Source organism: Rutilus rutilus (assembly GCF_951802725.1).
Source record: "Rutilus rutilus genome assembly, chromosome: 7".
NCBI classification, from domain to species: domain Eukaryota; kingdom Metazoa; phylum Chordata; class Actinopteri; order Cypriniformes; family Leuciscidae; genus Rutilus; species Rutilus rutilus.
In genome coordinates this window covers 40,510,855-40,523,276 of record NC_140221.1, presented here as the reverse complement: position 1 = coordinate 40,523,276, position 12,422 = coordinate 40,510,855, and the positions used below count along the sequence as shown (strand labels likewise).

At 39.2% G+C, this 12,422-nt stretch overlaps 1 protein-coding gene across 1 annotated transcript in view; it reads right to left on the bottom strand.

Annotated features, from left to right (window-relative positions):
• Positions 1 to 1,021: 1,021 nt before the first annotated feature.
• The window catches only part of sema4c (sema domain, immunoglobulin domain (Ig), transmembrane domain (TM) and short cytoplasmic domain, (semaphorin) 4C), a 57,685-nt gene continuing 46,284 nt past the window's right edge, over positions 1,022 to 12,422 (bottom strand). The window contains exons 9-16 of the mRNA XM_084415047.1: positions 11,808 to 11,983; positions 11,330 to 11,474; positions 9,604 to 9,817; positions 7,933 to 8,048; positions 7,593 to 7,750; positions 7,224 to 7,315; positions 4,084 to 6,040; positions 1,022 to 1,914 (exon numbers count right to left, since the gene is read on the bottom strand). Coding sequence (XP_084271173.1) covers positions 5,139 to 6,040; positions 7,224 to 7,315; positions 7,593 to 7,750; positions 7,933 to 8,048; positions 9,604 to 9,817; positions 11,330 to 11,474; positions 11,808 to 11,983 — 1,803 coding nt within the window. The 3' untranslated portion in view covers positions 1,022 to 1,914; positions 4,084 to 5,138. The remainder of the gene's footprint in view (positions 1,915 to 4,083; positions 6,041 to 7,223; positions 7,316 to 7,592; positions 7,751 to 7,932; positions 8,049 to 9,603; positions 9,818 to 11,329; positions 11,475 to 11,807; positions 11,984 to 12,422) is intronic.

Sequence of the window (12,422 nt, the reverse complement as noted above, 5' to 3'; positions counted from 1 at the left end):
AGCTGTGTCGACAGTGATGATGCACTGCTGATGTCACACACAGCTGTGGCTGCCCTGCTGTACACGTGAGAGTGTGTTTAGATGCACAGTATGAAAGAGAAAAGCAGATACTAAGCAGGAGAGACTGCACTACAGTTGAGTTAAGGTAAGTGTCACTGTGACTGTCTGGACATATGTTTAGCAGAGGCAATATGACAACCACTATAGCCATTTTTCATTACCAACAAATGTTGCACATGACATTTCAATGGCATTTTAAAGAGAACCTATTATGCCCTTTTAGTTTTGATTTTGTTTTTGGGGTCTATAGGTTTTCTTGCCTGAATGTTAAAAAAAACATTATTTTTCACATATTTTACATTATTGCGGCACCTCTGTTACCAGTCTGTCAGTAACGCTCTGTTTAGTTCCGGTCTCTATGAAGCCCCGGCTTCCGAAAAGCGCAATGTGCTCTGATTGGTCGACCACTTCCAGCGTCCTTCGGAAATGTCATGCCTCTTACCAAAACTACGAATTTCAACACACTTCTAACGCAACTCAAAAAGGCCTCGCTCATTTATATTGCATATGCCTTTAGTAGGAATTATTTAAATGAAGAATATTGTGACGTGTACGTTCCCGGAAGAAAACTCAAGACTACAAATGAGGCATTTCAGGGAGTTCAGAAACAGTGCTTACTGATAAAGAGAATAACTCCCTTTGGAGTGACTTTGTGCTTTGTAACTTTCTAGATATTTTTCATACTCAAACAGCAACATAACACAGTAAAGAAAGTTGAAAATGTAAAAAAGCATAATAGGTCCTCTTTTAAGTCAATTAAACACAGTTACTCATATAAGCATACACGACCTACTCACTGTGAACTGATCTCTACTTTTATTTTCTGAAGATATATACATATATAAAAAATAAGGGCATATGTACAATGGTAATAAATATCAACTTTTTGTACAAGCAAAATAAGTTACTTAACATAATTACCAAAAAAAAATAAAAATAAAAAATAACAGCAACATTTTTTAAGATATCTTGAAATGCAAGAAAAGAGAAATTTTGTAATACAAAAACTCACAAAGAAACAGCAGATTTAAAGCCATGGGAGACGAACTGAATCAACTGAGATGACCGCCTTTTTTCTTTTTTTTTTTCTTTTTTATCAAGCAGGGAATACTGGTCAGTACAAAAAAGCCATGCATGATGCAAACAAGCATATGCAACACTTCTGGTCGCTCAGTGAAATTATGTCAGACTAAAGTCTGACTTTAAGTCATTAGACAGGTTTATCAAAGCAATTAGTGAAGTTTCACAATTTCAAGAGAGCCCTGAGAAGGCCTGGCAGAAAGTATTCGCTCCTTTGTTAATCTGACATTTCTCAGCGTACTTTTTAGTACAAAGATCTTTTCTAACAAGTGTAGACTAGAAAAGAGCAAATGACAGAATGGAAAGCCACTTGCAAAATCGTAAAGCTCTCATGCCACAAAGAATAGCATTCCACCAAAACAAGAGTAGTAGTAACTTACTTAAGATTTCAGACAATACTTGAGTTCTGTGCAATGGACCAATTCCAGAACATAAAGCAGACAATAAAAAAGAAAAAGAAAAACTGCAGTCTGCTTTGGCTTCACCCAAGGTGAAGAGGCACAGGTACGAAAAGTTTTTTTCATATTTTTTCTAAAACATATGAGACTATTGTTTTATTGTTGAAACTTATATAATATATTTTGCAGAACATCATGCAACAAAGTATGGACCAGTGATGAGCATCATAGTGCCTCTCCACCCACAGGGTCACGAATAATCAAAATCTCCTTCATTTGTCTTCACAATCAAAGTCAATGGAATGAAATGTCCTCTGCTTTCAGTTTTCACCCTGTTTTTATATTCAGTCTCTGTTTAAGAGTTGCAAAGCCCACACTGAAAGAGATAAGAAAGATATAGTCAGTTAGTAAAATATGGTCTTTAACATAATTTTTGTGGTCTTTTATAGAATTCTTTAATACATGAAAAAAACTAAATAAACATTCACCAGTCATTAAAACCATTTATATAAATTATTATAAATGATTATTACACACAGGATATACAGTCAGGTCCATAAATATTGGGACATCGACACAATTCTAATCTTTTTGGCTCTGTACACCACCACAATGGATTTGAAATGAAACGAACAAGATGTGCTTTAACTGCAGACTTTCAGCTTTAATTTGAGGGTATTTACATCCAAATCAAACGGTGTAGGAATTGCAACAGTTTGTATATGTGCCTCCCACTTTTTAAGGGACCAAAAGTAATGGGACAATTGGCTGCTCAGCTGTTCCATGGCCAGGTGTGTGTTATTCCCTCATTATCCCATTTACAAGGAGCAGATAAAAGGTCCAGAGTTCATTTCATTTGGAATCTGTTGCTGTCAACTCTCAATATGAGATCCAAAGAGCTGTCACTATCAGTGAAGCAAGCCATCAATAGGCTGAAAAATCAAAACAAACCCATCAGAGAGATAGCAAAAACATTAGGTGTGGCCAAATCAACTGTTTGGAACATTCTTAAAAAGAAAGAACACACCGGTGAGCTCGGCAACACCAAAAGACCCGGAAGACCACGGAAAACGACTGTGGTGGATGACCGAAGAATTCTTTCCCTGGTGAAGAAAACACCTTTCACAACAGTTGGCCAGATCAAGAACACTCTCCAGGTGGTCAAAGTCAACAATCAAGAGAAGACTTCACCAGAGTGAATACAGAGGGTTCACCACAAGATGTAAACCATTGGTGAGCCTCAAAAACAGGAAGGCCAGATTAGAGTTTGCCAAACAACATCTAAAAAAGCCTTCACAGTTCTGGAACAACATCCTATGGACAGATGAGACAAAGATCAACTTGTACCAGAGTGATGGGAAGAGAAGAGTATGGAGAAGGAAAGGAACTGCTCATGATCCAAAGCATACCACCTCATCAGTGAAGCATGGTGGTGGTAGTGTCAATGGCATGGGCATGTATGGCTGCCAATGGAACTGGTTCTCTTGTATTTATGCTGCTGACAAAAGCAGCAGGATGAATTCTGAAGTGTTTCGGGCAATATTATCTGCTCATATTCAGCCAAATGCTTCAGAACTCACTGGACGGCGCTTTACATTGCAGATGGACAATGACCCGAAGCATACTGCGAAAGCAACCAAAGAGTTTTTTAAGGGGAAGAAGTGGAATGTTATGCAGTGGCCAAGTCAATCACCTGACCTGAATCCGATTGAGCACTTGCTGAAGACAAAACTGAAGGGAAAATTCCCCAAGAACAAGCAGGAACTGAAGACAGTTGCAGTAGAGGCCTGGCAGAGCATCACCAGGGATGAAACCCAGCGTCTGGTGATGTCTATGCGTTCCAGACTTCAGGCTGTAATTGACTGCAAAGGATTTGCAACCAAGTATTAAAAAGTGAAAGTTTGATTTATGATTGTTAATCTGTCCCATTACTCTTGGTCCCTTAAAAAGTGGGAGGCACATATACAAACTGTTGTAATTCCTACACCGTTCACCTGATTTGGATGTAAATACCCTCAAATTAAAGCTGAAAGTCTGCAGTTAAAGCACATCTTGTTCATTTCATTTCAAATCCATTGTGGTGGTGTATAGAGCCAAAAAGATTAGAATTGGACCAATATTTATGGACCTGACTGTATTTTTATTGTCATAATCCTTTCGCCTGTCTCATATATAAACCTTCCAAGAATTATATACACGACAGTTCAAAAGTTTGGGGTAAGTTTTATTTTTATTTTTATGAATATTCTTCAACAAAAATATTAAGCAGCACAACTGTTTTCTAAATTTGATAATAAGAAATATTTATTGAGCGTCAAATCGGCATATTAGAATGATTTCTAATAAAAGCTATTTTATTAAATTTTTTTTATCAAATAAATGCAGCCTTGGTGAGCATAAGAGACTTCTTTCAAAAACATGAAAAAGTTTTAGACTCCAAACTTTTGAATGGTAATGAATAGGTCTCAAATCTTCTTTTAATTTTTAAAAAAAGTAAGCAGCCCAAATAAAATTTGGGATAAAGTATGATTTGCTGTAGTCTTACCTGTGTTTTGATCAGCCGTAGCCTCTACTACTCATCCTGGACTTTATCAAGGATCCCTTTCATGTAGAACAATCCGGCTTTAGAACATGGGCGGAGTCTTCTATACCATTCCAGAAGTAAAGTTTCATTCCATCATCATGTAGGCAAACACTGGGGTTGTACTTAATTTGGCAGTTCAAGCCAAATATATACAATAATGCACTTGTTGTCACATCCAACACAGTCTTAGTACACATTCTGTTCACACTTTCCTCATGCTACTACCACTGGTAATCCTTTCACATTTCAGATGAAACTATTAATCGTAAAAAAAAAAAGAAAGAAAAGAAGAAAACCTTCTTTAACAGTTGCAATAAACAGACATGGAAAAAAACCTCACAATATATTAGTGCTGCAAGTCTCAGTACACATTCTCAGAAAAAGACAAAATTTAAAAAAGGTTCTTGAGCTGTAGAGAAAGAAAGGCAAAGCATTTGTTCATGATTCAAGTCCTGCTTCGGTTTAACAGCTCACTCAGTTTTTTTCCCTAAACAATTTCTCCTCTGCTTTCCTCTTGAGAGAAGAGCGTGATTGTCATCTTGCGATTTAAGTTTATGCATGTCCTTTTCGCCTCCTCTCTCATGTGTTCTACCCATAAAAAGGGTGCAAAAAACATGGGGGCAAGCAACCTCTGGACGTCAAAAATAAGCTCTGTATCCTCCATCTTGCCAAATGATTAGGTTGCCAGACATCTGCCTAACGCAGATCAGACTGACGGCTACATTTGGCTGGTTGGGTTCCTCTCAGAGATGTACCTGTGTTCGCCTGTTAGCCAAGATCAACACGAGGCCCTGTCGGTCTGGTCCATTAAATATAGACATTTACAAAAAAGCTTTGCGAGATGTGTTCAGTCTCGGTTGGGTGTTAGTACGTATGGGAACCAGAATAATCCAAGGGAATGTCGGTGGCCTTATGGCACGGGAGATTGACAGAGAAGAAATAGGTTGCGAGTAAGATGAAGAGAGTTCCCCAAGCAGGAGGGAGGTAGGTGAGGTTTTCTGTGGTTCCTGTGAGGTCTACACAGAAGACTCCTCGGGATTGGCATCGGGAAGCACGCTCCTCTGCTGCAGAGTTCTCCGGAGCTCCTCTTTGAATGGACTGGTGTAGTCGTTCTCTCGGCTGCCCAGTCCGAGTCCGCTTCCCATGCCCATTCCCGATCCCGTGCTCGCTCTCTCCTCTCCGGCCGTGCTCAGATTCAGGCGGATGTATCCATTGGTGCCTGAGTTTCGGATGTTGGTGAGGCTCAACCTGCTCGGCGAGTGAATGGGCTGACCGGGAATAGCACTCGGAGATGCCGTGCTGCCGGTGGAGCACATTGCATGCCCGGGGACAATTTTAAGGGAGCCGTCCGAGTAGTAGTAATTAGCTCCCGTTTCCCAGAAGCGATCCTCGTCGTTGGCCATCTTGCTCGGCACGAACGATGGCCGGCTCGGAGGCTCTTTGGGTAAAGTAATGGGGTACACTAAAGTGCTCTCCAGCGGCTTCATTTCCGCCCCTTTTCCCAGTGCCAACTTCAGTCTTCTACGAAGGTACAAAGACGCGATTAGCAGCAACAGACAAGCGGCACCCAATGTGATCACCAGCACCCAGAATAAACCCATGCTGCCGTCAGGAGCGCGGGCCTCCATGAAGACGGGCGCGCTGGCTACCACTGCGACCTGGTATCTCTCCATCTGGAACTTCACGCCTTGCTCCTCCGAGTAGCAGACGTAGCGGCCCACTTGAAGGGAACCGGCTTGGGGGATAACGAGGGAGCGGAGGGCTCGGTCGAATCGCGGCCCAATGGCCTCACCTTCCACAAGGGCCAGCTCACGTTCGTTGAGCTCCCAGAAGGGCTGGGCCAAGTTGGAAACCAGATTGCAGGGCAATACCAGATCCGACCCAACGACCACAGTCACGTTTCTCAACCTAGAATGATCTGGGAAAATAATGGATTTATTTCACTTTTAAAATAATAAAATAATTGAAATAACATTAGTTAAAACAGTGTTCGTTTTTTACATAGCTTTTTGTTTTAGCCTGTTCTCATGTAGGTAAATTCCCTGACATTATTGAATGTGAATGGATTATTTGAAACAAATCATATTCTGTCTAGATCTTTCTTCTTCGGGAAAACATGGTTAGTACATTGTTCATATTTTACATTATTATTTTTCTCTTGTTATATTTAATTAATTTTATTCAATTCAAATAAAAAAATATATAAAAGTAATTTTCTAATTGAATTTATTAATTTTGTCAGTAATTTCATTGACCAGATATACACTGCTTTAAAGGGATAGTTCTCCCAAAACCCAAAAATGAAAATTCTTTCATCATTTACTCACACTCATGTCATTCCAAACCCGTAAGACTTCTATTCATCTTCAGAACACCAATGAAGATCTTTTTGATGAAATCTGAGAGCCTTCTGTCCCTCCATTGACAGCTACGGAACTGAAACTTTGATGTTTCAAAAGTTCATAAAGAGATTGTAAAATTAATCCATATGAATTGAGCGGTTTAGTTTTAAAAATTTCTGAAAAGAGTCATTTGCTTTATATGATGAAAAGATTGAATTTAGGCTTTTATTCACATTTAAACATTGATCAGCGAACATAAACAGAAGCTCAACCGAACCTGCTTGAGGTGCGAGAACAAACCTCATGGGTTCTTGCAGAAGCTCAAACGTGCTGCTTAACACACAAGAATGAACCTGATTGGTTCTCGCATGTCAAGCGAACATGCTTGAGCTTCCGTTTACCACAACTGATGTGTGAGTTGATGAATGTTTATATGTGAATAAATACCTATATTCAATCTGTTCATCATATAAAGTGATAGAGTCTCTTCAGAAAATTTTGGACTAAACCGCATAATTAAACGTAATAAACCGCTATGGATTAGTTTTACGATTTTACGAACTTTTTGAAGCATCAAAGTGGAGGGACAGAAAGCTCTCAGATTTCATCAAAAAGATCTTCATTTGTGTTCAGAAGATGAACGAACGTCTTACGGGTTTGGAATGACATTTTATTTTTGGCTTTAAAAGTGTTCGTGTCCCCTAATGGAAACCGCTCACTGCAGGGGGGCCTGTAGGGGGCAATGTAAATCTGACGTACCAGGGCTGGGGATGGAGAAAGGCTTATCAAACTTGGCTTTTCCTCGGTTGAACCTCTCCAGCATGAGGTCCTGCGAGAGTGTGGATGTGGAGCTGTGGGGGGGGGAGAACAAATATTGACGATGTGTCAGAAGGCTGTTAGACACACTGCTATGGGGATGCAGCTTAAAAGTATAAAAAGGGACCCGTGGAGGAGAACAGAGGGGGTGGAAAGGGAAAGCCTTTGCAAAATGATGAGGAGCGAGCGGCGGAGGAGAGCAAGAGTAGAATCAGAGAGAAAATAAAGAGGAGAGCGCAAAAGACAGAAAAGGAGCAGATGGAGGATGGTGCAAGGATGCAAGCAGTAGAACCAAAAGATTGATGAATTTACCCGCGGTGGAGGTCGATGCGGACACAAGCGCGTCCCTCGCTGTCCCAGGCACAGTACGGGTCTCTGGACAGCAGGCAGTCTGGCTGTGAATGGTACCGGCTGCAGTTTGCCAAGGGCAGCTGAAGAACCTCAGAGCGTGAGCCAATGTACAAATACTTCTGTAGAGAAAGAATGGGAGGATTTGGAACTAATGAAGGAAAACAACAGCAAATAAATTATTTACAGTGATCGGGGCATTCTGTTTTCCTACTCTGTTTGAACAAAACCCATTAATGCTAGTCAGGCTGGAGAGCTGACATCAAAGAGATTGTCTCAGCAAAAAAAAAAGATCAGAAATTACTTTGCTGTGCGAGATGGTGAGGCTGTCCACCGGTTGCTGCCGATCAAACAGCTGGATCTCTTCTATCACATGGGCCTCTGAACCCAAAATCACGACACGCTGGAGCCATCCATCCGCTGAACGACAAACAAAGAGGCCGGGAGGAAAGATGGTGGGGATAGATTATATGCAGAGGGGGAGAAATAATGTGATGGGGATAGAGTGGGGGAAAGGTGAGAAAGGAGAGACAAATAGTCCATTAATGTATCATCAACACGTGGCATATTTTTCCGTCATTGGATTTTAGGAACAAGGTTACGCAGATTACCGGGAGGAAAATTGAATACACCCCAGCTGGTGCCGTGACCTATCATAACTCTGAGTGTGTAGTTTATCCCCATCCTCTCACACAGTGCTTGTCACAGATAATGTGCCACTGACCTCTCACTCAGTCTGGTAGAAAAAGGGAACGTGCGGAAAAGGGATAACGGAGGAGAGTTGAAGAGCTACAGGGTGTGCTTTACAAATCCACCTTGGCACTTTTGCTCATGTCAGAGTATCTTTGTTCACTCTTAATCCTAATCCAAGATTCTCTCTGCCACACACACACACACACACACACACACACACACACACACACACACACACTTTTATTTTATTGTAAAATATATTTTATAATAATATTCATGTAGTTTCACAATGAAAATCATGTCCTGTGGTATGACAAATACATTTTTAAAAATATGAAAATATTTTTAAAACTAGTTTTTCAAATAATATGTCATAAAATCATCTATGCTTTCACTAGTAATTTTAAAAAGTCCTACGGTATGACAAATGCATTTTTAAAAATATATATAAAAATGTATATTTTATTATAAAACTTTTTTTTAAATATAATATTCATGTCATTTTTCAATGAATATTATGCCATAAAAATCTTTTTTGTGCACTAGTCATTTTAAATAGTCCTGTGGTATGACAAATACTTTTTTAAAAGTATAAAAATACATTTAGGAATATATATATATTTTTTAATTATACTCATGTAGTCTCTAAATTAATATGATGTCATAAACCCCGTTTTGCCTTCACAAGTAATTTTACAAAAAGAATTTTTGACAAATTTTATTTTAAAGCATATATTTTAGTAAAAATATATTTTATAATAAGATTGATGTAGTCTTTCAATTAATACGATGCTTAATATAATGCTTCTGTGCTTAAACTGAATAAAAGAAAATGGCCAAATTGTTGGAAATGTCAACTTTCTGAAAATATTTAACGTCAACTAACTAGGTTTGTCTAGATGTATTTGTCTTTTGTGAGGGATTGGTGAAATACTGAACTCATTGGATACCAATGATGGTTGAGCCTTGAGCCTTGTGAGTGTGTTTATATGAGAGTGCCAAGGCCAAATACATCTTTTCAATTTATGTTTCAAGGACTGACCTTCCTGCATGACAGGAATTAATCGACAGAGGTGACATTTCCACTTAGATACAACATTATGGCTAATAAAATGGTTTCTTTGGCTGCTCTATTTATATTTGAACACAAAAGGACAAAGGAACAAGAAGGACAATGCAGGAGACTGTCAAAAAACCCTCTTAACAAAGAAACACTGCTCTTATTATCTGTGTAACATTCTGTACAATGATCCATGTATGCGTTTGACCCTCTATAACACACCTGTGCCTATGAAGAGCATGTTGTAGGATCTCTGGTCCAGTGAGCTCACTCTGTCCACAGCTATTCGGGTGAAGTTGATCCCTTTAGTAAGCAGCAGGGGGCGAGCTTCTGCCCTGAGCTCCATTAGCGGATGCTTCTTAGCAAAGTTTAGCGTAGCATCAGGCAGCTGAAGAGAACTGTTGTAGCCGTTTTCCCTGTCAAAGTTTGTGATGCACTGTAGAAAGAAACGAAAGTCTTTTTTACTTGATTAGGCTTTATAACACATGTCATAAAATGTGTCATTTTTTAAACAACATCATACAAATTTAAAATAAAATCAGTATAGTATTCTCAGTTTGTTTAGCGCTTTGACATTTACAAAACCTAAAACTGGCTCCCTGTCAGTTCATGAGTTGGGTTACATACGAAATCGCGTACTTCCCTGCTACAGTAGGCGAAAAACAGTAAAGAAGTATGTCCGAATTCATCAATTGACCTACTACTTCTATCAAAATTCTGAAGTGTGCAAACACTGGACACTTTACTATCCCATAAGGCCACGGGAGAGCAGTTATGAACGGCAGCGAAGTGGCGCAACTGGTCACATGATAATGACAGCATGGCGAATGTACTACGTCCAGATTACATTCATACCACACACAGTCATACAATATAGAAGTAATTACTTGCAAAGTAATTACTTATTATATTACTTATTCAAAATAAGTACCTACTCAAGAGAGTATGCGATTTCGGACACAGCTCTGGACTTTGAATCAAACTAGCCACACCCCCCACAGGAACTTGAATTGGAATAACAGGAAAAAGAATGAGCTGTAAATTTAAAGAATTGTGGGAAATGAAGTATTCTTCTACCCCGGTTCACAAAAGTTAATTAATAAATGTGATGAGATATATCAGTTAAAAATACAAAAATTACAGCAATATCATTTTCATTTTAAATCTGCTACCTCTTTGCAACCTTAATTTAAATTCAGGTATGTAATTTTATTTTAATGTACACTACAATTAAAAAGTTTGTGGTCGGTAAGATTTGTTCATGTTTTTGAAAGATGTCTCTTATGAATACAGTATCAAGAATACAGTAAAAACAGTAATATTTAATATACAAGCTGAATTTTCAGCATCATTGTCTTCAGTGTCACATGGTCCTTCAGAAATCATTCTAATATTTTGAATTCCTGCTCAAGAAACATTTCTTATTAATATCAATGTTCAAAACAGTTCATTTTTGTGGGAACCGTGATACAATTTTTTTTCAGGATCTTTGATGAACAAAGTTCAAAAGAATATTTGAAATAGATTTTTTTTTTTATAACAACATAACTTTTGATCAATTTAATGCGTCCTCGTTGCATAAAAGTATTCATTTCTTTAAGCATTTGAACAGACCTGTAAAAGGTATTTTTCAATTTACTTCTGAATGGCCCACAGTCAACATCACTGTATACCACCCAGAGCACTTCTTCATCCCAAAATATTTACATTACTTGAAATTACATAATAAAAGTTTTTCCAAACAATGTTTTCTGCAAACTTTTTCTGACATAATCTGACTCAAAATCTTTGTTAAGATGTTTATAAAATGTTATAATCCAACAGGAATATTACTAAGTTCTTATTTTGGGATGAAATATCACTGTATGTACAAAAGTGGTGTGCTATTTTTATCCGAGTGCTTAGTCACGGCCTCTCGGCCTCTCATCTCAACGGCTGCTCAGCTCACCGCTCCAGGTCGAGGACTCGGCACAGTGCTGGTGTATCGGACCCATCGCTGAGACGACTCCCTGTACTCTTTATACGGCCCGTCGAACACATTTTTCACCTCTCCGATCTGGTACTGACACACAGCAGACACATCCACATCCCCCCTGAGAGAGAACAAAGGATAAAGAAAGAGAAGGGGAGAGAGAGCGAGAGAGAGAGAGAGAGAGAGAGAGAGAGAGAGAGAGAAAAAAGTAGTCAGTCAGTCTGAACTAAATGACTGCGCTACATTGGCTGGTTTATTACAGTAATAGTCTTACTGTCATCATAATGACAGTGCAGCATTTTCTACACTTGAGGATCACGGCTGGGTGTTTGGCACGGTGACACTTTCGTATAAGCAGAGGACAGAGTGACTTTCACAACTACGCCAGGGAGTGGAAGAGAGAGAAATATTTATGAGAATGACACGGACTAGCATGGCAGGAGGGTTCGCTCACCACTGCGCATGGAAGATGCCATAGAAACTAGTGCTCCTCCAGTCCGCCCCAGGCAGGGTGAAGACAGCCCGCAGGTTATTAAAGGTGATGTGGCGCTCGGGGAAAGAACACATCAGCCGGGCCTTCTGGAAGGTGGTCCACTTCTTCTGCAGGGTCCGTGTGCCACCCAGGTCTCCCTGAAAAGTGAAGCAAGTAGCCATTTAACAGACGTTTTTGTTCAAAGCTATTTTCTTTATACAGGTACAATTGCCCTAGAGCAGCCCTGCTGAAAAATACAGCATTGTTGCTCACCAGAATGCTTTAGAGAACAGAATGACTATGCTAGTCCACTAGCTAGACCAACATAAATCAGCTTTAACCAGCATAAACCAGCCTGGAGCAACATGGAATTCTTCCTGGTTTATGCTGGATTTTTCAGCAGAACCCCTTAGACGTTTAAAAAATAAGTAAGTATATTATTTCAATTGCTTTTATTATATATATATATATATATATATGAAGAGTTCAGATGCAAAAGCCTCTAAGTGCCATCTGAAATTTTCTTCTAGAATGATCATTTTTATCAAGCCCATGTATTTAAGTTCAGTAATTTCACTAAAATGACAATTAATAGGT